General features: G+C 37.4%; 1 protein-coding gene across 3 annotated transcripts in view; it reads left to right on the top strand.

Moving 5' to 3' along the window:
• The window catches only part of NAALAD2 (N-acetylated alpha-linked acidic dipeptidase 2), a 49,765-nt gene extending 32,349 nt beyond the window's left edge, over positions 1-17,416 (top strand). Inside the window, exons 15-20 of one of the 3 annotated variants that reach the window (XM_049889566.1) lie at positions 3,110-3,201; positions 4,961-5,051; positions 6,996-7,164; positions 8,792-8,873; positions 10,128-10,220; positions 17,105-17,416. In XM_049889566.1, coding sequence (XP_049745523.1) covers positions 3,110-3,201; positions 4,961-5,051; positions 6,996-7,164; positions 8,792-8,873; positions 10,128-10,220; positions 17,105-17,294 — 717 coding nt within the window. In that variant the 3' untranslated portion in view covers positions 17,295-17,416. Of the gene's footprint in view, positions 1-3,109; positions 3,202-4,960; positions 5,052-6,899; positions 7,165-7,757; positions 8,022-8,791; positions 8,874-10,127; positions 10,221-17,104 lie in introns of those variants that run through there. The other 2 variants (XM_049889565.1, XM_049889567.1) reach the window with 2 other exon arrangements.
• Positions 17,417-26,408: the final 8,992 nt, after the last annotated feature.

Below are 26,408 nucleotides of genomic sequence, written 5' to 3'. Positions count from 1 at the left end.
TTGTTTCAGTATGAACTAAGCATAAGGTGATGGTGGAAAGATGATAAGAAATGAAACATGACTAGTAGGCCAAGGTGTCCAGAAATCTCATAATGGGGAAATCATTAAAGAGTTTTCAACGAGGCTGTTGCACATCACTGTTCATTAGAAATCTCACTCTGATGGCAGCATAGCCAACAGACTAGTTAGTAACAAGACTAAAGGCAAAACTGAAAAAAAATTACATGCTAGCTTATCACACAGGAGTTTTATAAATCTTAAATGTAATTGATATAAAAGCACTCTGACAACTCTAAAGAACTGTGAATCTCTAAAGAATTATATAACCTACTTGTCTAATATTCTACTCTGTCCTATGGGGTCGCTATGAGTCAGAATCGACTCGATGGCACTAGGTTTACTACGTTTTGTCTAATATTTTTGTTTTATTTAATTAGTTCCCTGCTACAGAATTTAATTTTAAGTCATAGGTTGAAATTTTTTCTTCAGAGTCATACTGAGGTAGAAATGTAAATTAGGCATTGGTTTTCTCTGGCCGTTGTCTTCAAATCTCCCCTTAATCTTGCCTTTCCCTTTTCACTGATAATATCTTTAAAGACTAGTTCTCCCAAATGACAGTCCTCTTATCATTCCCATCCCCTACTACCTCACCAGCCTGCATATCTTATTATGTCCTTGATCCTTTTATCCATGCATTTGTTCCCTGACATATTATCTGAAGCAAGCTGAAAAGGAAATTCATGTTATTGGGAGAATGCTTCCCAGGAAATGTATATGTGCATTGTGCTGTCATAAAGAAATGGCTGCTGTCTTTGATGTCAGAGATAATGAGAATTTGAGGCCTGTAAGGGACATATTGAGGCCAATATCCCTTTATACAAAGGGGGTACTTAACTATGCTCATACCAAAACCCAGTAGACAAAGGAGACTTATTTTGCTCACCTGTAAGCTGACTGTTAACAATTCTATCAATCCCTAGAGTAGTTTGGCACAAATAGTCAAGACATACTGGTGACATGGGGGTAGGGTAGGAATGGAGGATAGGGCTAAGCATAGAAGGGTAGCTGCTTGATGGAGCAAGGAGGCAAAGATGTATCAGAAATGGGACAAGATGTTAGTATACAAAAGAAGGGCCAGCAATTCTAACAATGCATATAACTGATGCAGTTAAGTTTGACCTGGGATATACAGGCCAAAGGGACACAGTTCTGTATAACGCTAGACAGAGGTAGTGTGATTCTAGAAAATTCAGAGGATTTGGTATGAAATGCAGTCCAAGCAGGATATAGAAACTGGAGCAGCATCTCAGCCATTGGAAATTTGCAGGAGCAGAGTAGAGAGGAGGACCAAGTCAGCTGGCTGGAAATGATGAGCAGACAATCCCTGCAGCTGCAACAGGCTGCCTTGTGGAATGCAGAGACTGTTTCCAAGCTGATGGCCTCCTATGTGATGATGAAGCTCCATCCCCACCCTATTCAGCTGCAGGGCAAGTACCAATTACCAGTCCTCCCATCCCTTGGGGAGTAGGCAGATTCACCACTGTCACCCTCAACTTGAAGGCTGGTGAGGACTTCTGCTCCAATAAGCCCAACACTCTTGTACGTCTGGGCCAGATGCAGTCAGATGGAAGAAGGGCAAGTGCTTAAAAATACTTGCCAATACCTGACACTTTTATTAGATGATTTTAAATGTCATTGCTGCTTTTACAGGTAGCCCTTCTTTGGGAACACATCCGTTTCCCAACCCCTATCCACATTTCTTCATTATGCTTTGCTGTTTTCTTTTGAATTCTTATTATGATTTGTATTGCATATCTATTTGTTTAGTGTGTGTCTGCCCAACTAGATAGGTTATGAAGGTAGGAACATGCCTTTGTTCTCAGTCTATACTGAGTCCAAAACCCACAAACCATATCCATTGCCTTCCAGTCAATTCCAACCCACAACGACCCTGTAGGACTGAGTAGAACAGCCCCATAGGGCTTTCAAAGCCTTAAACCTTTATGGAGGCACACTGCCACATCTCCTGTGGAGGAACTGGTGGGGTTCGAACAACTGACCTTTCAGTTAGCAGCTGAGCGCTTATCCACTGTGCCACTAGGACTCAAGCATTTACCCACTGTGCCACCAGGACTCCTATACTGAGTCCACACTTAGTAAACAAGTGTAGAATTTTTTCATGAATAGTGACACAGAAGAGGGAAAAACAGTTGTGTAAATAGGCCAGAGAAGATATCAGAAGATATGATGTTTAGGTACCATTCTCTCTGTTTTCACTGATGAGAAAACTAAGACTTAGAGGGAATCAATGCCTCCAGAGTTATAATGCTCTCAGAGTTACATAGTGGAGTCAGCCTTAGGTCCATTTATTAAACAAAGGAGAGCTATAAACAAGTAATGTATAGCCAATATATGTGGCAGCCTGGATCTAAAATAGGCCTGTTTGACCCCACAATTCATATATTTCCTACCACATGGCTCTGCTTTTCCTAGAGTGGAGAAAGATGAAGAAAGTATATGTTTGTAAGTATACTTTTAATGTGGGTAATCAAAAATGCTTGTCTACACAGAAGTTCTTAAAATTGCCAAATAGAAATCTGTAGTTATGTAGAGTTTTTTAAACCCATGAAAGTTCAGATTTGTTTAAACATGATTAAACTTTCTAAAATAACAACCTCTTCCACCAAACCAGAATTTATATTGACAATTTCAAGCTCAACTTTTTAGCCTTTGCTATCACCTTTGCTTCTATGTAGGTCTTCTTGGACGAAAACAATTTACTAAATATTAGACTCAAGGAAATCTAAGCTGCCAAACATTAAAGTGGTAATAATGGTTATATATTTGAAACTCTATTAAAACATTTGCCAAAATAAGCAGGAAAGTACATCTTAGATACATGGCAAAATTACCAACAGTTAGGCATCACAAATGAACAAGAATGTGGGCTAAATTTTTTCTTGCTATTTTCAAATAGAGAGTTCTTCTATAAATGAACATGGCACACATATAAATAGAGGTAGAAGTTGATGACCAATTAATATATGGTTTATTGGCATAAATGCGGTTGCTTTTGCCCCTAATTCCCAATCCTTGATTGCCTTTTCAGATCTCCAGCCCAGATGATGGTTTTGAAAGTCAGTCTCTTTATGAAAGTTGGTTGAAAAAGGACCCTTCACCTGAAAATACAAATATTCCTAGGTAAATTACTTGTGTGCGTCTTTTCTACATTGGACAAATTCTGAATTCTTCTTGGTCTCTTATTTTTCCAGACATGCAATTCTCTGATGTCTCAACAATTTCGGTAGAGAAAAGATTATCCCAAGGGATCCCTGTGTCCAGCCTTGGTTTTGCTAATTAACCGATACTTAACCTATAATAAACCAAAAAAAAGCCCATTGCCGTTGAGTCAATTCTGACTCACAGTGACCCTATAGGCCAGAGTAGAACTGTCCCATAGGGTTTGCAAGGAGCACCTGGTGGATTTGAACTGCCGACCTTTTGGTTAGCAGCCATAGCTCTTAATCACTATGCCACCAGGGTTTTCTAGCTGATAATCCCAGAAAAAGCCCGGTGCCATCGAGTCAATTCCAACTCATAGCGACCATATAGGACAGTGGGTTTGGTTTTGGAGCTGATAATAGAGCAGATAAATCTAGTTTTTCAAATTTTTAGTCTAGGTGACTTTGCTACATTAGTCATTATTTTGCATTCTTGTAAAATATTTCATTCAGATATGTATTAAATGCATTAATAAATAATATAACTTAAAATGATAATGAAGTAAAAACAGAAAATAGAATATATGCTTCTAAATTTATTAAGGGACATTATCAATAACTACCATATTGTGTCTTTAGCTGTAATCCATTTAGATTTTATTTACGTATGAATTTATTTCTACCTGTTCTCTTCCATACTACAGAAGCTTTCTTGAATTTATTTTATATTTATTTCTTTTCTATTGTAATATTTCTAATGCCAGCAGGTGATGATAGCAGTTTATAGCTTCATTCTATATTCCAGATCAGTCTCTTGAATGTTTAAATGTATTTTCCATTATAAAAGTAATGCAGTTCTTATTTTAGAGTAGAAAAAAAATATTTTAAGAACACCCAAGGCCTCCATCTCTAAAACAAATTTAATGTTTTGGAAATAGTTATGTTTGTAATACATACATGATTTTATATTTTGTTTTACTGACTTACCATTATATCACAAAAAATAGTCCATATCATTTCATAATAGGTATGTATGTATATATGTATGTGTATATATGTATGTGTATATATTGTCTATTATTTGCAAATAAATATAATCAGATTTATTCCCAAAGTGAAATAAGGCACATTTAAATTCTTTATGGTCTTAAATATAGACTTCTCTATAGCAATTTTTCCTACTAGACTGAGTTCCTGAGAGCAGAGATAAATATCTTATTTATCATTTTCCCCTCTAAACAAATTCCGTAAATGCTGAAAATATGGATGAAACCATCCTGACTAGGCTGCTGTCTTTGGTGGCCCTGCTCGACTCTGGTTGTAGTTAGTGCAGGTTTTCATATTTATCACAGCAAATTTCCTGCAGATGATAGGAAAGTGTCTTGAGAGAGGTATAAAACCAAAAAAAAAAAAAAAACCAAACCCAGTGCCGTCAAGTCGATTCCAACTCATAGCGACCCTCTAGGACAGAGTAGAACTGCCCCATAGAGTTTCCAAGGAGCTCCTGGTGGATTCAAACTGCTGACCCTTTGTTTAGCAGCTGTAGCACTTAACCACTACGCCACCAGGAGGTATACCTTTTTCTCATTCTTACATATGTGCCATGTAATCCTTGCTATTCTTAGGACAGGCTTCTTTGTCTCATCCATTTAACTGCATATCACTTATTTATTTAAGCGTGTATTTTTGTTTTTGTATGTATTTATTTATCTATCCATCTATTTATATTGCACATCTAGGATCAACAAGCTGGGATCTGGAAGTGATTTTGAAGCTTATTTTCAGAGACTTGGAATTGCTTCAGGCAGAGTCCGTTACACTAAGAATAGGGTAAGCTGTATTAGAATTTTTAATACGTAGCATTTCATCCATCTTCCTTAGATGAAGAGCTCTGTCACTGAGTTGTTTGGCACCAGGTACCAGGTAGACCGAACCCTGGTGGCATAGTGTTTAAGAGCTTAGCTGCTAACCAAAAGGTCGGTAGTTCAAATCTACCAGCCAATCCTTGGAAACCCTATGGGGCAGTTCTACTCTGTCCTGTAGGGTCAGTATGAGTTGGGATTGACTCGACAGCAACAGGTTTGTTTTATTCAGGACCAGGTAGACATGTAGATTGGGAAGAGTTCCGGCAGTGGAAACAGACTGGACAGCCCTTGGTAGATGGACTTGGATGTGTTTGGGGTTACTTTGTGAATTTTTCGCTACTAGAGTTATTCAGGGATGTGGTAGTTCATGGGGTATTGCCAGCTACATAGCTGGTTATCAGTAACTAGTAGTTCACACCCTTTTCCTGAAGCAGGCCTTGTTGGAGTAATTCATTTTCTACCCTTGTAGACCCTGATGTGCTTTTCCTGAGAAAAATATGCAATTAGAGAACATACTTGAACTAAGGGAAACACTGGGCTAAATAAGATTTTTACTGTCAGTACCCCCCTTCACATTCCTAGTCCTGCTTGTCATCTGAGTCAAGGCTCTGGGCTGGGGAAATAAAACAAGTTTGTCTTAATATTAAACTTGGATTTCTTTTCTGTTCTGCACTGACTGGTTTACACCATTGTCACTCAAACATCTCAATGACATGGAAGTACTTTGAGATAGTTGGCATATGCCACGTTATCTATGTTATAAATTACGCCATCAACCAAACTGAAGAATAGATCAGTAAACTGATTTGTCGCTGATTTTAATTTTCATATTTTAATTGTGATACTCCATCTTGTTTGTCCACAATATATATCACTTGTAAATTTAACGGTCAGAATACAACTAAGAACAAAGTAGTAAGCAAAACCAGCTCCAGAATAACCAAAAAGGAACACATAAAGGCTGTATAATAACGCCCGTTAACACTTAGCACACAAAAGGTATACTTTAAATCTTCTTCAAGGCCTATTCACTTTTATACTGTCATCAATCTGAACAAAACTCTCTGGTTTCTAAGACCACTGCAAATTAGAAGCCAAAAATTAAATAAAAGGAGAGAGACTGATACAGAAAGTGCTTTTAGTGATACTAAAGACAATAAGAGTGATAGTTTTATAGCAAGGTAGCAGATGGGGGAAAAACTAAAATTAGGAAAAGCAGACTTAAGAACTCAAAGAAATGTTTATGCAGGACAAATTATGTAGTAATTTGTGTTCATAATGTTAGCCCTTAATTGTGGAATAGAGGTTAAGTGGCATTTGGTTATATACCAATTAGAAAGGCAGAGAAGGGTGTAATGAATTTTATGGATTTATAAGGAAAACAATTATAATTTTGTAATGGTGCTTAAAGGTACAGTCCTTCAGCAATATATTTAGCTGCTCAGAGCTTTTTATTCCCAGTCAATTGATAGATAATTTTGTACTGTGCTGATGTACAATTTGAATATGTGTTTTTAATTCTAGATATAAGAAATATAATAAGGGAGATGTATATTCTCAAGAAGCATTATTTTGAATGAATGAAATATTAAGGGATTGCATGAATTATAAAATGATGACAAAATTTCAAGTCAGTGAACATTTGTAGTGTTTGGATAAATTAGATTTTGACTTTTTGTGCATCATTGTGATAAAAGTCAGGATTCCATATGATTGTATTTTTTTCTGTAACCATTTTTAGTAAGCTAAATATTGTAACTTGAACATTTAATGTTTGTCTGTGCTCTGTCCCCCCCCTTTTTTTTTTTTAAAGAAAACAGATAAATACAGTAGCTACCCAGTATACCACACAATTTACGAGACGTTTGAATTGGTAGAGAATTTTTATGACCCCTCATTTAAAAAACAGCTTTCTGTGGCCCAGTTACGAGGAGCACTGGTATATGAGCTTGCAAACTCGGAAGTCATTCCTTTCAATATTCAAGACTATGCAAAAGCTTTGGAAAACTATGCAACGAGCATCTATAATTTATCCAAGAAACATGATCAACAATTGAGAGACCATAGGGTATCATTTGGTAAGAAATGGCTGAGCAGATAGTTTATAATCTTTAATGCAAGTTAGAGCTTTAAGATAATATCCTCTCATGATCAATGCATATTGTTTCACCCTAGAATTTATTCCTGCCTCACTTATTAATTCTGATTAACCTATTAGAGAATCTGATTTAATCTGACATGTGTGGGATGAATCCTTTTTGGCTGAGTTAGCACTAGAAACGTTGTGTTGTTAAAATTTTTTCCTTTAAAAACATTTTAATGTTATAAAAACAGTACTATAAAAATGCAAAAACATTACAGAAATATTAGAAGGTAGACAAAACCACCAATTACACTACATGTATTTATTATTATGATCATTAATATTATTGCATATATTAGCTTGTCTACATGGGTTTTTTTTAACATAGTTATAACATTCTTTTATAATTGATCATTTAATAATTACTGTTAGCCCTGTATCTTCTATAAAGTAGGCATAGAATATAATATATTTTAGTAGCTTGAGCATTAGGTCTAGAAGCAGTTTTCCTTGTTCAAACCATCCCTTTTACCTGATGTGTCCCACTAATCTCCACCCTTTCTCTTTCCTTTGCTTCACAATTGAAAGTCTTCATTTAGTGCCAGGTAAAATAATCCCTCAGAAAACGTGTTCATGAAAGAATGAAGGTATGATCAGTGAGTGAATATGTAATCTAAACTCCTTGTCTTCTTTTCTTTACCTTCCATGAACCAATGCACTGAACTGTTTTATGTCCCTACCACTCTGCTGAAACTCCTCTTCTCAAAGTTGTCATTGACCTGTGTCATTAAAGCCCATGGACACATTTCAGTTTTTATCTTTCTTGTGTTTGGTGCTGCATTTGAAATTTAGAATTCCTGCTTCAACACTTTTCTTCCTTGAATTCTATGATATCTGTTATTAGATTGTTTGATTTGCATATGATTAACAAAAAAACAATTAAAGCTTAGAGAATATATAGGACTATGAAAACCTTTGTTTCTTATCCCGAATGTACTGCTTACTAGCTGTGTGACCTAATAGAAATCAAGTGCTTTATCTGTGGAATGCATATCTTATCACCTGCTTTGCCTGCATCATGGAATTGATGCAAGAAGTACATCGATAATGTATGTTGAAGTCCAGCTTAGAAAATATGGAAACTTATAAATGGGTCACGGAAGCAAAAAAATGTAATATACTGAGAACCTAATCACTTTCCTGAGAAACTTTGTAAACTATAGAAAAGTTAGATCAAAATGGATCCTATTTCTCAGGGTCTGGTATTTCAATTAGTCACAGGTTATTTGTTGGGTGAGATCTTAAATGCACTGTTTGAAAACAAGGATTGACATTGTTTTATCGTGTAATAATTACAGGAATTGTAGCTCGTAGCTGCATCCAGTGTCTAATTTATAGTAGCTGTCTTTTTTTTTTTTGTCCCAATAAATATGCAAATGAATGAATAAATAAATGAATGCTAAGTTACTGGTAGATTATGGGTTAAAGTAATTATTTATGTTTCAAGCTTTTGAAAGTTATTTCCTGAAGAACCAATTAAGCAATTTTTTTAGGAAAGTGAACCTCTGAAATTTGAAGCAGTTGTGCTTACTAATTTCCCTCCTTTTCTCTTTTTTGAAAAGATTCCTTATTCTCTGCTGTGAAAAACTTCTCAGAGTCTGCTTCAGGTTTTCATGAAAGACTCAAGCAAGTTGATCTTAATAAGTAAGTTTCAGATTTTCTACTGGTTTGAAAAGCCCTCTGGTTACTGGAAATAACTCTTTTCACTTACATAAACATTTAGCTCTAAACCATTGCAACTCAAATTGTGGTCTGCAAACCAGCAGCTTTAGCATCATCTGGGAGCTCGTTAGACAGGCAGACTATCAGACCCCACCCAACCCAAAAAAACCAAACCCATTGCCATCAAGGCGATTCTGACTCATAGTGACCCTATAGGACAGAGTAGAACTGCCCCATAGGGTTTTCAAGGCTATATAATCTTTATGGGAGCAGACTGCCACATCTTTCTGTCTTGGAGCAGCTGGTGGGTTCGAATCACAGACCTTTCAGTTAGCAGCTGAGCACTTTAATCACTGGGCCACCAGGGCTCCTATAAGAGTCTTGTTTATAGCTAATAATTTTTAGTTCTATATGGTTAAGTACATTTTTAGTATATTTTACTAAAATATAGTCCCTTATCCAAACACGCCTATGTATCAATTTGGAAATGATTTTCTTTTTGATACTTTTTTTTTGTATTTCCTTTAACCTCTTCCCACATTTTGGTTGAAAAATAGGTAAAAATTTAGATTCAAAGTAAAAACACTGTGTAACAGGCATAGATCACTCCATAGTACAGTTGGTATCATGTTTATTTTTTCAGATGCAATCTGAATAAACTTTCCCACCTCCTATATCGGAAGAAAACTGCATCAGTCATTTAGAAAGGCCTGTCTTTCCCTTGGATTGTAGAGGAAAAGTCCTCAAAAAGATAGTCTGATGACTCTGGAGAGGAGATTCCTGCTCACTGTCTGCAGTTGTCTCAGGCCTTTTTTGTAGACAACTGGAACTTTCCTGTTTGGTGTCCAACCTTTATTCTGATCCTTTCTTCCACAGTAGTACTGGATGGCTAATCAAGAAAAACTTGATAGCTCAGTCTGTCTGCCTTTCCAGGAGACCTGGCTGTCCTCCTTAAAAAGAAAAAAAAAAAAAAAAAAGTGCTTTACAGTTCTTCCTGATCAGTCTGTGGTCTTGAAAAACAAAACAAACCAGTTTCCCAATTAAGTCTCTCTACACTATATTACAAATATGACCCACTTATCACATGTAGCTTACCATGTAAAGCACTACTGTGTTAATCTGCGTTATTAATAAACTGTTGATTTTAGAAGTTTATTTTCCCATGGCCTGTTCATGTTTAACATTATTTTAAAACTTGGTTTTTTGGTAAGAGTCATGTTTTTCTTGTTCTCGAAGTCCTATTGCAGTGAGAATCATGAATGACCAATTGATGCTCCTGGAAAGAGCATTCATTGATCCCCTTGGCTTACCAGGGAGGCCCTTCTACAGGTAAGAAAACAACAGGCAACCTACTACACCTCATTATGACCAAAAACAGAGCATACCCAAAGTCAGCTTTAAACTAATGTCATTAGGTGAATATCTATTGAGGGAAGTGTAAGTAAGATTGTGTACCTCATAACAGTATAATTTGTATTATCAGAAGTTAATTTCGTGTTGTTTTTTGCCTTAAAATGGTAAATGATAGTTGAAAAAAAAAACTCTCTTTGTACAAAATCTTAAAGCCATAGGATCTTGAAGGGGAGCTTAGAACTCAACTGGTTCTACTTCCTATATGAATCCTTTCTGTAGGGTCTCAGATAAATAGTTATCCAGCCTCTGTTTGAATACTTCCAGTGATACGAAGTTTACTACTTCATGAAGAAGTCCATTCCATTTTTAAGAAAGGTCTAATTTTTAGGAAGTTTTCTTCATAAAATTCTGAAGTGTATTTCCTTGTAATTTTCTCTCTCTGATCCTATTCTTTTCTCCAAAGTCAAATAGAATAGGTTTAGATCTATTTCCACATAAATTTAGGTTTTTGAAGATGGTTGTCATGCTTCCCCTAAAAAAATAGCCCATTTTTCTCTTTGTATCTCTATGTCATGGTTTCCTTCTCTGTCTTGGCTACCTGCCTCTGGATAGAACCCATTTCTTCAAGATCCCACTTGTCTTAGTTTCTTAGTACTGCTGTAACAAAAATACCACACAAAGATGGGTGGCTTTAAAAAAACAAATTTATTTTCTCTAAGTCTAGAAGTCTGAATTCAGAACACTGGCTCTAGGAAAAGGCTCTGTCTGCTGGAGGCAGATGGGGGAGTGAAGGGGGGTGGATAGGGAGAGATCATTGTCTCTTCCAGCACTCCTTGGTTCCTTGGAGATCTTCACATGACATAGTGTTTGTCATGTGATCTTGAAAAACAAAACAAACCAGTTTCTTACATCATGCAGAAGTGATTAGGTTTAAAACACACCCTACACTGATACGGCCGTATTAGCATAATGAAGAAAACCTTCTTCCAAATGGGATTACATCCATAGGTATAGGTGTTAGGACTGCAACACATATTCTGGGGGGACACAATTCCGTCCACAACACTGCTTAAACTGTGACTCCATTGTCGAAATTAAAAAGGTCATAGCATTTAGAGTTAGAAATTCTGTGCTCTAGTTCGCTTGCAAATATGTATGATTTAGAGCAAGTTACTTCCAGGATTTCCCCATTAGAATAAAGATGATGATAACTGCTACTTATAAGGCAGATTATCATCAAAATAACATGTGAAAGATAGTTCCAATAATGTTACCTTTCTTATGTTAGTAACCAAAAACCAAACTCATTACCTTCAAGTCAATTCCGACTCATAGTGACCCTAAAGGACAGAATAGAACTGCCCTGTCAGGTTTCCAAGGAGCACCCAGTGGATTTGAACTGCCACCCTTTTAGTTAGCAGCTGTAGCACTTAACCATTACACCACCGGGGTTTCCTAGTGATTGGCAAATCAAAACCAAACCCAGTGCCATTGAGTCAATTCCGACTCATAACTGCCCCATAGAGTTTCCAAGGAGTGCCTGGCGGATTTGAACTGCCAACCTTTTGGTTAGCAGCCTAGCACTTAACCACTACGCCACCAAGGTTTCCAGTGATTGGTATTGACGTTTAAATGAGTACAACCACAGGCTTTTAGAGCCCAGCTCTGCCACAGGCAAAGCCTCAGATGTAAAGTGGAGATACTAATTGCTCTCACTCCACAGGCTTGTAGATTTAAGGCAGGCAGAAGATTTGGCTCAGAGTGCACTCAGTAAATGACAACTATATTTATAAAATCATAAATAGGAACACAGTGTTTGCTTCTTCACTGATACAAATAAAATCACAGCCGTCAATTAGTTATACAAATCAAACAAAAAAAAGCCAGAAACATGTCTACAATTTTAGTTCTTTCTTTTCTGTTAGTAGTCATTGTTTATATATTTATTTGTATTATTTATAAGGAATACCTCTACATTTTGTCAAAATAAAAAATTCAAACAACATAGAAACATACAGAATAAAAAGGAACAGGGCCCCTTCAGCATGCCCTCTGATACCAGGAAAAAAAAAAAAAAAAAACATTGCCGTTGAGTTGATTCATAGCGACCCTATAGGACAGGTAGAACTGCCCTGTAGGGTTTCCAGGGAGCCACTGACAGATTCAAACTGCCGACCTTTTGGTTAGCAGCCAAGCCCTTAACAACTACACCACCAGGGCTCCTCTACCCCACACCAATTTGCTGTTCTCTTCAGAGAAAATCAGTGTAAGGGTTTGGTGTGAGATTTCAACACCTTTTTAATGCATTTATGTACACACATGAAACCTACAAAAATATATGGTTGTTGTTGTTGTTAATGTTCAGTGTCCTTAAAACATTCACATTAAAATTGAGAAGTATAAACTAAATGCCCAGGAGCCCTGGTGGTGCAGCAGGTAAGTACCTCAGCTGCTAACCCAAAGGCTGACAGTTTAAACCCACCCAATGGCTCCATGGGAGGAAGACCTGACGCTCTACTCCCATAAAGATTACAAAGAAATAAAAATAAAAAACCAAACCCATTGCCATCAAGTCGATTCTGACTCATAGCAACTCTATAGGACGGAGTAGACTTGCCCCCATCGGGTTTCCAAGGCTGTAATCTTTATGGAAGCAGGCTGCGACATGTTTCTCCTGGAGAGCCGCTGGTGGGTTCAAACTGCCAACCTTCTGGTTAGCAGCTGAGCGCTTAACCACTGCACCACCAGGGCTCCTCCCATAAAGATTACAGCCTAGAAAACCTGGGGCAGTTCCACTCCGTCACATGGGTTCACTAGTCAAAATCAACTCGTCACCTAATGACAAACGAAATGTCTATTCTAGAACAAAACATGCTTGACATTAATTTCTACAAACTTAATTACTTTTGAGTCGTGGGTTATGCATTGAAACTATCACAACTAAGGCTGATAAGTAACTTTTTTTCATTATTCACACTGAGCACATTTTATACATTCTGATATTCCTTTTTTTCTTTTCCCCCAAGGATAGTTTCACAAATTAATTACTTTGTATGGTAGCCAGAATAATGGCCCCCCCAAAATGTCCATGTCTTAATACCAGGAACCTGTGAATATGTTAGGTTATATGGCAAAGGGGAATTAAGCTAGGAGATGGAAGTAAGGTTGCTAACCAACCGACCTTAAAATAGGGAAATTATCTGGATTATCTAGGGAGACTCAATATAGTCACAAAACCAAGGGAAAAAAAAAGAAAAACCACATTGCCATTGAGTTGATTCCTACTCATAGTGACCCTATAGGACAGAACAGAACTGTCCCATAGGGTTTCCAAGGAGCTGCTGGTGGATTCGAACTGCCAACGTTGTGGTTAACAGCCAAGCTCTTAACCACAAGATCCCTAAAATGGAAGAGGGAGGCATAAGAGGTCAGAGTGATGTGAGAAGAACTCAATTAACCTGCTGTTGCTGGATTTGAAGATGGAGGAAGGGGATGATGAGCGAAAGAATGCGGGCGACCTCTAGGAGCTGGAAAAGGCGAGGAAATGGATTCTCACCTAGAGCCTCTAGAAAGGAACGTGTCCCTTCTGACGCCTTGATTTTAGTCCAGTGCAACCCATATCAAATTTCCCACCTATACAGTTGTAAGACAGTAAATTTGTGTTATTTTAAGCCACTAAATTGTTAAAGCAACAACAATTAACACTCTGTAATATAGTCTGAAGAGTACTAAAATAAAGCCAAATAGAGCACATGAAAGTCTCTAAAAGCCACAAAGCATTTGATTTTTAAAATGTAAAAGCATATACTTTTTATTGTAACTCATCAGTGAATAATTACTATGTACTGAGCAAAAAGTTGAGGGAAAACAAGGACTATATATAGTGGCAACGTAAATTGTACTATATATAGTCTGCTATAGTTGGTGTTGATACTTCTTGGAAATTCAGAAATGTTCTTTGTGAAGGGTACTGAATTATCCTGATATACTTGAAACCTTGAGAGCCAGATCAGAGTCTGAATTGTTATGGGGTTGTAATAGTAATTTGTGTCCACCACTCATGAAAGGGTGTTTGGATTGATTGAGCTGATCATCTCTTTTAGCTAGCTGCCTACTTCTTATCTGAAAGAAAAATGGAAAAGATTTAGCCTCAGAATAAAAAAAAAAAAAAAAAATAGCTAATATTTATTGAGGACTTACTAGGTGTGAAGCACTATACTAAGTGTTTTTCATTCATTATTTGGTTCTTGCAACAAACCTTTTGGGACAGTACTATTACCACTCCCATTTTAAACGTAAGAAGTATGTACAGGATGGTTAAAGAAGCAATGCAAAGTCACAAGGTAAATGGTTTAGTAACAGGTAACTTGACTCCACAACCCACTCAGTGACCGCTCTAGGCAAGGCCTGTGTTATTTTGACTCTGCACAGATGAGACAAGTTCAGAGATTAGGTAATACACCAAAAGTCACAGAGGTATCAGATGCCAGATCAGGGATTCAAACCACATTTGTCTGATTCTTCTATCGAAATTTTTTACCATACTCTTCCTTCACAATTCTCCAGATGGCAAATATACCAACTAGGTAATATCTATAAGTTGTATCTAATCTACTGACTTATATTCAGGTCATAATACCAGTGCTTTTTAAACAGTTTAGCCCATATATTGATTTTAATAAGAAGAACTCATTCGAGGCCTTATTAAGACCTAAAAACCAAGAGTGAGAAACCCTGATGTACTTTGGGAAATCTAAATGATTAGCATTATAAGTTTCTCTTTGGTCATTTCTTTTGACTTAAATAGAGCTTCAAATTGTCTCATACAGTGGATTTACACCTGGAGGAAGGACTAGGATTTGACTGTTGGACCTAATTCCTGATAAATATTTCCTAAAATATATCCCTCTTATTAGATAAATTCCACACTCTTATTAGAGAGAGAAATAGCATGATCTCTTGGGCTACTTACGAGAAGTATGAAAGAAAATGGAAAACTTTCCTTCTGGATCAGAAATTGTGTCTTCCTGGGAAACTCACATATAATGGTTTTACCTTTGTGGAATGGGCTTCATTATCCTTACCATTTGATATTTTGGGAATACAAGTTCCTTTCGTTATTGCTTTTTTAAATAATTTATTTTTGTTGTTGAGAATATACACAGCAGAACAAGCACCAATTCAACGGTTTCTACATGTGTAATTCAGTGACATTGCTTTCATTCTTCTAGTTGTGCAACCATTCTCACCCTCCTTTTCTGAGTTGTTCCTCCCCCATTGACAGAAACTCATTGTCCCCTAAGGTTCCTATCTGATCTTTCAAGTTGCTATTGTCAATTTGTTGCCATATAGATGGATTTTAAAAAAGCAAAATGCTTAAGGAAGACATTCTTTACCAGTTAATTGAAATCATTGTTTGGTTGTAAGAAGACGTCAGGGAATATTTTTGGTTTAAGGTTTAAAAATTACCTCAGAACAATAGTTTCAGGGGTTTAGCTATTGCTTTTTTTTTTCGTGCTTTAGATGAAGGTTTACAGAACAAACTAGTTTCTCATTAAACAGTTAGTACACACATTATTTTATGACATTGGTTAACAATCCCACGACATGTAAACACTCTCCCTTCTTGATCTTGGGTTCCCTGTTACCAGCTTTCCTGTCCCTTCCTGCCTTCTAGTCCTTGCCCCTGGGCTTTAGTCTCACTTTATTTTATAGGCCTGTCTAATCTTTGGCTGAAGGGTGAGCCTCAGGAATGACTTCATTACTGAGCTAAAAAGGTGTCCAGGAGCCATACTCTCAGGGGTTTCTCCAGCCTCTGGCAGTCCAGTAAGTCTGGCCTTTTTTCATGAGTTAGAATTTTGTTCTACCTTTTTTTCCAGCTCTGTCTGGAACCCCCTATTGTGATCCCTGTCAGACCAGTCAGTGGTGGTAGCCGGGCACCATCTAGTTGTACTGGACTCAGTCTGGTGAAGGCTATGGTAGATGTGGCCCGTTAATCCTTTGGACTAATTTTTCCTTTGTATCTTTAGTTTTCTTCATTCTTCCTTGTTCCCGAAGGGGTGAGACTAGTGGAATATCTTTGATGTCAGCTCACAGGCTTTTAAGACCCCAGGTGCTATTCACCAAAGTAGAATGTAGAACATTTTCTTCATAAACTGTGTTATGCCAGTTGAGCTAGATGTTCCCCGAGACCGTGGTCCCCACAGCCCTCAGTCCAGCAACTGGGTCCCTCAGGGAGTTTGGATATGCCTATGGAGCTTCCATTACCTTGCCTTATAAAACTTGTGCTGGCTTCCCCAGTATCGTGTAGTCTTACCGTTCACCAAAGTTACCACTTATCTATTGTCTATTTAGTGTTTAGTTATTGCTTTTTAATGTCTGAAAATTCTTAAAAATAAATTTTCATCTTGTTGAATATCTGCAGAAGGCAACACAAAGACAAGTCCTCTCTCGATCTTCTTTTTGTTTCTCTTATTAAAAATATCCATAAGGCAGGCCTGTTATCACTGTGTGTCTGGGGATGCCCAGGCAGTTAGACAACTACTGTGTACGACTTACAAGACAGAACGTATTTTCTTCCATCTGTTTGGGTTGGCAACTTGGCATATAGTTCATGAGACACAGCTTAGCAAAACATACTGTCAGCTACTTTCTTAAATTTGTACCTTTGCTTAAGTGTCTCACATCAATTACATATGTCTTCATATGGGAGTAACACAAGTGAACTTTAGGAGGAGGCATGCTTTATATTTAGATGTAGCCTGACAAAAGGAAATGACTAAACAGAAAACATATAAGATGTAGTAATATTTGTATCCCTTTAGCTCAAACTGCTTTCTTTATGGATTTTTTTTTCCTAGGCACATCATCTTTGCTCCAAGTAGCCACAACAAATATGCCGGAGAATCATTTCCTGGGATCTATGATGCTATGTTTGATATTGAAAATAAAACAGACCCTCGTTCAGCCTGGAGAGAAGTAAAGAAACACATATCTATTGCAACCTTTACAATTCAAGCTGCAGCAGGGACGCTGGCAGAAGTGCTATAGGAAGGTCTCAGACAAGTGGCTAGCCATTAAAAGCATTGTTGAAAGTCTGATGACAAAAGCCATCTTTCTTTTTGGTAACTCATTAAACCAGTGTTCTGAACAACTTGCTTTTTTATGCCACGTTTTGATTTTAGACTTCCAACTTGTTCATCTGCAAAGAGATTTTTGGATCTTTAAAAATGCATAACTATGTCACTAAGTGTTAATCTATCAAAACAAAACATAACAAAAGTCTCAGATCACATGGTGGAAGGAAATAAAATAACTGAAAGCTATTTAAAACAACGTATGACAAGGAATCTAACTTCTCAGACAATGCTGGTGGGAATGTAAAATGACACAGCTACTTGGGAATACAGTTAGGCAGTTTCATATAAAGTTAAATAGACATCTACTTTATGACCCAAATGAAAACATATGATCACAAAAAGGCTTTTACACACATGTTCATAACAACTCAAAGTGGAAATAACATAAATTTCATCAACAGGTGAATGGGTGAATTGTGGTATATATATAATGGAATGCTGCTCGGTAATAAAAACTGCCAATACACACACTGGTATTATTGGAAGACATTGTCGAGGAAAAGAAACTAGACACAAAAGAGCACAGAGTATATGATCCTATTTATATGAAGTTCTAGAAGAGGCAAAAGTAATCTATGGTCTTAGAAGTCAGATCACTGATTGCCTGGAGCAAGTGGGGAAGAAAGGGTTGACTGCATAGAGGCATGAGGGAGCTTTCGGGGGCTGTGGAATTGCTCTGTATCTTGATCTGGGTGGTGATTACACAGGTGTATATATTTGTCAAACCTCATCAAAGTGTAAACTTAAAATGTGTATATTTTATTGTATGAAAATTATACCACACTACATTTGATTAAGAAAAACAGTCAGGTGAGGAACCCAGGATAACACACCTCCTCTTATGAAATCACCATGGAATGCATTTGGTCAGGAAAAAAGTCAATAATACCCATACTTTTGGTAAATTCAGTTTTATTGGATAAACACATTGAGTCTTGTTGAGTGAGAAGAGCTACAACTAGTCTTCATGCTCTAACTCTTATAAGAAAAGTATTATCAGCATTTGTAAACTTTTATGCAAATCCTAATGAATCAAAATTGTGGGTAAACTATGATTAAAGCTTTAACAAGCTTGTTCAACTCTTTCCACCAAAAAAGGAGAGTCAAATATTATAAGTGCCCTTTATAGCTAAGCGCATGAACTACAATAAGAAGTGACAACTCAAAGTTTGACTGTAAACAGTGAGAAACTACTATTTCTCCCTGGTTAATGATAGGATTTAACTTAATTAAAACAGTGAGGACATTTAGTTTGGGAACAAATATTTCTTATACATCTTGATATTCCCAGAGAGTATCCATTGTTTCCCTACAATAAGTGACTTTCATAGCAATGACCCTGAGTCATCAAGATTCCTTTTAAATATGTTCTATTCATTCTGATTAAAGAGATGATATTTTGCTTTAAGAGGCACTAAGGTACTTATAAAATTTAAAATTTATAAAGTATATGAAATTCAACTTTTGTAAAAATAATGATTTGGCAAATCTAGGGAGTTCACTTCACTTCCACCCTATACTGCCTTAGTATAACATTTCGTTTTTTAGATACATGGAGGAGTAACTGCATTGTAGCTTTTGCCTTAAAGCATGTTATAGGATGGATACTGGGTGAAGACTCATGAGTCACACTTTTCTGCTATCCCTGAGTAAATCTACATTTCTGTGGGTTTCACTTTTCTCATGAGTAGTGATTTTTAAAGTTCCCTCCAACCTGAATTATGATATCATTTCTAAAAGCGACAAATCACAAAGGCTTGGAAATCTCTTGCACGATGTTGTTCCTGCTGGTAGGTCTCCTGAAGAAAGAAACAGCCTATGTGGTTTGAAATATACGTTTAGGATAAAATAGCAACCTTCTTTACAAATTACTGCTTTCTTTAATTGGTAATTTATTGTTTCATTTGTTTTCATCAAGCTTAATAACAGCTGATCATTAGTGACAGAATAAGTGATTATGTGGCATCCACTTCAGTCAATCCAGACATGGGATGCAGGATCTGTACTGTTTTTTTCAAGTATCAGAACATGTATTTGAACTTAAAAAAAAAATTTCCCCTAAGCATTTGAGATAGTTGAATCAAGCTCAATCATTACTCCCTTTCGTTCCATTCCTTGGTCCAAGTCCTGGAAGTAAGATGTTTCTTTTCAGAATAAACAGTTGCCTTTGAGTCAATTCTGACAGATGGCGGTGCTAAGTGTGTCAGAGTAGACGTGTGCTCCGTAGGGTTTTCAATGGCTGGTTTTTCAGAAGTAGATCACCAGGTCTGCCTTCCAAGGTGCCTCAGGTACGGCTGTGCTCTATAGGGTTTTCCGTGGCTGATTCTTCAGAAGGAGATCAGCAGGCCTTCTGAGGTGTCTCTGGGTGGGCTCGTACCCCCAACCTCTCAGCAGCTGAGTGCGTTAAGCATTTGAGTCGCCCAGGGAAGCCAAATGTTCTTTCCTATCCAGGTATCTGTTTGTATGTGTGTGTGTATAAAATATAATAAAACGTTTGCCACTTCAGCCATTTTCGTGGCAATTAAAACCAAAACCACCCAGGCAAAAGGACTTCATAGGGTTGTCTTGAGGATTAATATTCATTCAAGTTCTTAGAACAGTACCTGGCCCGTAACATGTGCTGCATGCTTGATATTTATAAAAGCCAATTTCTATGACAGATAACTATACTGGGAAATGGAGCTACAATGTTTGGCCAACCCATAAAAAGTCCAGCTTAAATAAAATCATGCAATATTTGTCCATACAAAGGGACACAAGCATTAACAAATATAAATAACTGAAGTATACATAGATATGCAACTGAAACAAGCTTATGAAGGATCCCAGTATTCCAAAAACATTAATACATCCATTTAGTCTCCGAGGAGGTGGTGACAGTACTACAGGTTTAGGCAGGTCTCCCTACTGCAGGCTTAGTCACTAATCTTACTTTAATTAGCAAAGTCTTAAAGGATAAATTAACGATCTAATCACTTGGACAATACAGCTGTTTGGTCAAAAAGGACTGGAAAATTAAATTATTTTAACAAAATCTTGCACTAAGGAAGATAAAAATGTATAAGGAAGTTTTATAACTTTGATGGACATTGGAAGTATTGTACTAAGTTGGAACACTTAACAAAAGTCATTAATGTGCATATAATGAAGACATACGCTTTAGAAAAACTGTTCTTGAAGGAACTATTTTTTTTCCTTCCAAATCATGTGGCTTCAATGGGGTCAGAAATAAAATCTGATTATAAGCTGATAACCTGCCTGTTTTCTCTGTTCCTCTCTCCTCACCATATGATGCACTAAAAAAAAAAAAAAAAATCACGTTAGGTGAAAGCTTACAGAGCAAATTAGTTTCCTATTCGATAGTTTGTGCATAAAGTGTTCAATGACATTGGTTGCATTCCCCACAATGTCTCAGCACTCTCCCCATTTCCAGCCTCGTTTCCCTGTTTCCTTTCGTCCTGATTTTCTGCCCCTTCCTGCCTTCTCATCTGTGCTTTTGGGCAAATGTTTCCCTTTGGATCTCGTTTAATTGATTGTTCTAAGCAGCACTTTCCTCTTCGGTGTTATTGTTTATTTTGTGGGCCTGTCTATGGTTTGGCTGAAAGGCGGTCTCCAGGAATGGCTTCAGTTCCAGCCCAGAAGGGTGTCTAAGATCATAGTCTCAGGGGTTCCTCCAGTCTTGGTCAGACCAGTAAGTCTGGTCTTTTTTGTGAATTTGATTTTTTGTTCTACAATTTTTCTCCTGTTCTGCCTGGGACCCTCTGTTGTGATCCCAGTCAGACTGATCAGTAACGGTAGCCAGGCACCATCTAGTTCCCCTGGTCTCGGGTTCCTGTGATGCGTGAGTCCATAAGATTATTTGCTCCCTTGATTTGTTGGTTTTCTTCACTCTCCTTTGCTCTGGGTGATAAGAGACCAATAGTTGGTTGGCCATTTGCAAGTTTTTTTTTTTTTTTTTGCTTTAGATGAAAGTTTATAGCTCAAGTTAATTTCCCATACAAAAATGTGTACACGTATTGTTACGTGACACCAGTTGCACTCTCTGCAATGTGACAGCACACTCTCCCTTTACTCCCTGGGTTTCTTGTGTCCATCCTACCAGCTCCTGTCCCTTCCTGCCTTCTCATCCTGCCTCTGGATAGGAGCCGCCCATTTGGTCTGTGTATCTGCTTGAATTAAGAAGCACACTTTTCACGAGCACTATTTTATGTTTTATAGTCCAGTCTAATCTTTGCCTGAAGAGTGGGCTTCAGGAACGGTTTTAATTCTGGGTTAACAGAGTGTCTGGGTGGGGGCCATGGCTTCAGGTGTTCCTCCAGTCTCTGTCAGACCATTAAGTCTGGTCTTTTTATGTGAATTTGAGTTCTGCTTCACACTTTTCTCCTGCTTGGTCAGGGAGGGACTCTGTGTTGTGTTCCCTGTCAGGGCAGTCATTGGTGGTAGCCGGGCACCATCTACCTCTTCTGGTCTCAGGCTGCTGGAGTCTCTGGTTTATGTGATCCTTTTTGTCTCTTGGGCTAATATTTTCCTTGTGTCTTTTGGTGTTCTTCATTCTCCTTTGATCCAAGTGGGCTGGGACCAATTGAAGCATCTTAGATGGCTGCTTACAAGCTTTTAAGATGCTATATGCCACTCACCAAAGTGGGATGCAGAAACTTAATAAACTTTGTTATGCCAATTGACGTAGAAGTCCCCCAAAACCATGATCTCCAGCCCCAGCTACCTGTCCTTCAAAGTGTTTGGTTGTGTTCAGGAACCTTCTATTTCTAGCTTTTTCAGGAAGAGCCAAATCAATTTCCAAAGTGGTTGTACCATTTTACATTCCCACCAGCAGTGTATAAGTGTTCCAGTCTCTCCACAACCTCTCCAATACTTATTATTTTGTGTTTTTTTGGAGTAGTGCCAGCCTTGTTGGAGTGAGATGGTATCTCACTGTAGTTTTGATTTGCATTTCCCTGATGGCTAATGATCGTGAGCATTTCCTCATGTATCTGTTAGCTGCCTAAATGACTTTGGCAAAGTGCCTGTTCATATCCTTTGCCCATTTTTTAATTGGGTTATTGGTCTTTTTGTTGTTGAGGTGTTGCAGCACCTTGTAGATTTTAGAGCTTAGACCCTTATCGGATATGTCATAGCCAATTTTTTTTTTCCCAGTCTGTAGTTGTCTTTTGAAGTCTTTGGATGAGCATAAGTGTTTGGATGCCATGTATTAGGACTTCTAGCATTGTCCCTATTTTTTTTTTTTCCATCATCTTTATTGTTTTAGATTTTATATTTAGGTCTTTGATCCATTTTGAGTTAGTTTTTGTGCATGGTGTGAAGTTTGGGTCTTGTTTCATATTTTTGCAGATGGATATCCAGTTATGCCAGCACTATTTGTTAAAGAGACTGTCTTTTCCTCATTTATTGGACTTTGGGCCTTTGTCAAATATCAGCTGCTCATAGGTGGATGAATTTATGTCTGGGTTCTCAATTCTCTTCCATTGGTCTATATATCTGTTGTTGTACCTGTACCAGGCTGTTTTGACTACTGTGGCAGAATAATAGGTTCTAAAATCAGGTACTACGAGGCCTCCCACTTTCTTCTTCGGTAATGTTTTACTTATCCAGGGCTTCTTAACTTTGCATATGAAGTTGGCAATTTTTCTCCATCTCATTAAATAATGTCTTTGGGATTTGGATCAGGATTGCATTGTATCTGTAGATTGTTTTGAATAAAATTGACATTTTCACAATGTTGAGTCTTCCTATCCATGAGCATGGTATGTTTTTCCACTTAGGTAGACCTTTTTTGGTTATTTGCCATAGTGTCTTGTAGTTTTCTTTGTATATGTCTTTTACGTCTCTGGTTAGGTTTACTCCTAAGTATTTTATCTTCTTGGGGGCTATTGTAAATGGTATTGATTTGGTAATTTCCTTTTCGAAGTTCTGTTTGATGGTGTAGAGGAATCCAACTGATTTTTGTATGTTTATCTTGTATCCTGATACTTCACTGAAGTTTATAATTTCCAGTAGTTTTCTTGTGGATCCCTTGGGATTTTTTGTGTATATCATCTGCAAATAGGGATACTTTTACTTCTTCCTTACCAATTTGGATGCCTTTTATTTCTTTTTCTTGCTGTATTGCTCTGGCTAGGACCTCCAGCACAATGTTGAATGAGAGTGGTGATAAAAGGCATCCTTGTCTGGTTCCTGTTCTCAAGAGTTTTCAGACTCTCTTCATTTAGGATGATATTGGCTGTTGGCTTTGTATAAACGCCCTTTAGTTTGTCAAGGAATTTCCCTTCTTTTCCTATTTTGCGGAAACCCTGGTGGCTAGTCGTTAAGTGCTATGGCTGCTAACCAAGAGGTCGGCAGTTCAAATCCTCCAGGAGCTCCTCAGAAGCTCTATGGGGCAGTTCTACTCTGTCCTATAGGGTCACTATGAGTTGGAATCGACTCAGTGGTGTTGGGTTTTTTTTTTTTTTTTTCCTATTTTGCTTAGAGTTTTTATCAGGAATGAGTGTTGGACTTTGTCAAATGCCTTTTCTGCATTGATTGGTAAGATCATGTGGTTCTTTTGTTTTACTTATGTGATGTATTACATTGATTGTTTTTCTAACATTGAACCATCCCCACATACCTGGTATGAATCCCGCTTGGTCATGATGAATTATTTTTTTGATAGGTTGTTGAATTCTGTTAGCTAGAATTGTGAGGATTTTTGTCTGTGTTCATGAGGGATATTTGTAATTTTCTTTCTTTTTTGTGGTGTCTTTACCTGGTTTTGGTATCAGGGTTATGCTGGCTTCATAGAATGAGTTTGGGAGTATTCCATCCTCTTCTGTGCTCTGAAATACCTTTCGTAGTATGGTGTTAACGCTTCTGTGAAAGTTCGGTGGAATTCTCCAGTGAATGTCAGGGATAGGGCTTTTTTTTGTTGGGAGATTTTTTAATTACCGTTTCAATCTCTTGTTAGTTTATTTAGTTCTTCAATCTCTTGTTATTTAGTTGTTCTACCTTGGTTTGTGTTAGTTTAGGTAGGTTGTGTTTATAGAAATTTGTCCAGTTCTTCTAGGTTTTCAAATTTGTTGGAGTACAATTTTTCAGATCATTTTTTTTTTTTTTTTTAATTTCAGTTGGGTCTGCTATGATACTGCCCATCTCCTTTCTTATTTGGGCTATTTACTTGTTAGTTTGGCCAATGGTTTATTGCTTTCGTTGATCTTTTCAAAGATCCAGCTTTTGGTCTTGACAACTCAATTGTTTTTCTATTCTCTATTTCACTTATTTCTGCCCTTTTTTTTTTTCTTCTGGTGCCCGAGCACTTCTTCTGCTGTTCTCTATTTGTTTGAGTTGTAGGGTTAATGTTTTGATTTTGGCCCTTCTTTTTGGATGTATTGCTATAAATTAACCTCTGAGCACTGCTTTTACTGTGTTCCAAAGGTTGTGGTAAGATGTTTTCATTCTCATTTGATTCTATGAATTTCTTTATAACATCCTTGATTTCTTCTCTAACCCAGTAATTTTTGAGCAAGGTCTTGTTCAGTTTCCATGTATTTGATTTTTTTTTCCCTTATTTTTCTGTTATTTCTGTTTACGGTTAGAAGAGATGCTTTGTAGTATTTTGATGTTTTGGATTCTGCTAAGGCTTGCTTTGTGGCTTAATATGTGGTCTATTCTGGAGACTGTTCCATTAGCATTGGAAAATAATACTTGTCTGCTGATGGGTAGGGTGTTCTGTATGTCTATGAGATCAAGTTGGTTGATTGTGGCACTTAGATCTCCCATGTCTTTATTTTCTTTCTAAATGTTGTATTGAAACATTCTCCATGACCAAAAGCTACGTAGAAAGTCACTGGAAAAAAAAAAAAAGCTATGCACAAGAATTTTGCAAGACTAGTGGTTTTTTTTTTTTTTAGTGGTTTAAGGGTAATACAAAAAGTCACTAAAATAAGAAAATAGCTATGCAACAGAAACTTTGCAAGACCAGAGTTTTAGGGTAATGCCACACTTACAAAGCCCTAGGCATCTACAGTTAAACAAGGCAAACCACATGTGATTGTTAAGGCTGTGTGTCAACTGGGCTGGGCTATGATTGTCAACAATTTGGCAGTTGTACAATAATGTAATTACCTCCATGATGAGATCTGATATAATATGATCACCTCCATGAAGGGATCTGCTGTGAGTAGCCAATCAGTTGAAAGGGCATTTCCTCGGGGGTGTGGTCTGCATCCAGTAATGGTGGATTTTCTGGCAAGGCTATTGGGCTTTTGCTCACTCTGGATACTGCAGCTAACGTAAGAACGAGCTGGAGTTAAGATTTTGGATTTCAGAAATAAGGCCCTGGAATCGTGATACAGGAAAAAGAATACTAAATGTAGTCACATGTGGTACATCATGTTTGGGCAACGTTTGACCACGTCTGTTGTCTCATAAAGTTAGAGCTCAGAAATCCTGTTGGGAGAGCAGAATGTAGCTGACATAACTGGATGTAGCAAATTCAACAGGTTTCCACTTGCATTTCATGTCTCTTGTATACAAAGCAATTGTGCTGCCAGGTGTATAACGGTACAGCATATATATAACCTATAATACATGTGTCTCGGTAGTCATAATAAATGCCTATGTTGTTGGCTCATGTTTGTACTGTACTTTCTATAGTTGTTTTAACGTGAACTTTCTCTACTTACGAAGTTTAACGTATTAACTGTATGCTTCGAGTCATAGGCCACAGCATGCAAATCCAGTGTATTGTGCATTTCTTGAGTGCTGTAGCATTGTTTTTCTATTAAAAGTATTACTGTGAAGTACATTATGGCTCCTAAATGTAGCAAAACCAGTGCCAGGGATGGCAGCACCAAGAAGCAAAGGAGAAGTATTGATTTGGAAGTGATGTAATAGTATTAAACACAATGTTGGTAAATCAGCAAATGCTATCTCTTGTGATTTCGGCATGTCGCACTCCACCATTACAACGATCCTCAAAAACAAAAAATTCCCCAAACTATTAAAGGCTAGGCTCCACTGAAAGCTACATAGC

The sequence above is a fragment of the Elephas maximus genome, chromosome 7 (assembly GCF_024166365.1).
Source record: "Elephas maximus indicus isolate mEleMax1 chromosome 7, mEleMax1 primary haplotype, whole genome shotgun sequence".
NCBI lineage: Eukaryota > Metazoa > Chordata > Mammalia > Proboscidea > Elephantidae > Elephas > Elephas maximus.
Note: the sequence above shows the minus strand (reverse complement) of the source record. Positions and strands in the feature narration are given on the sequence as shown.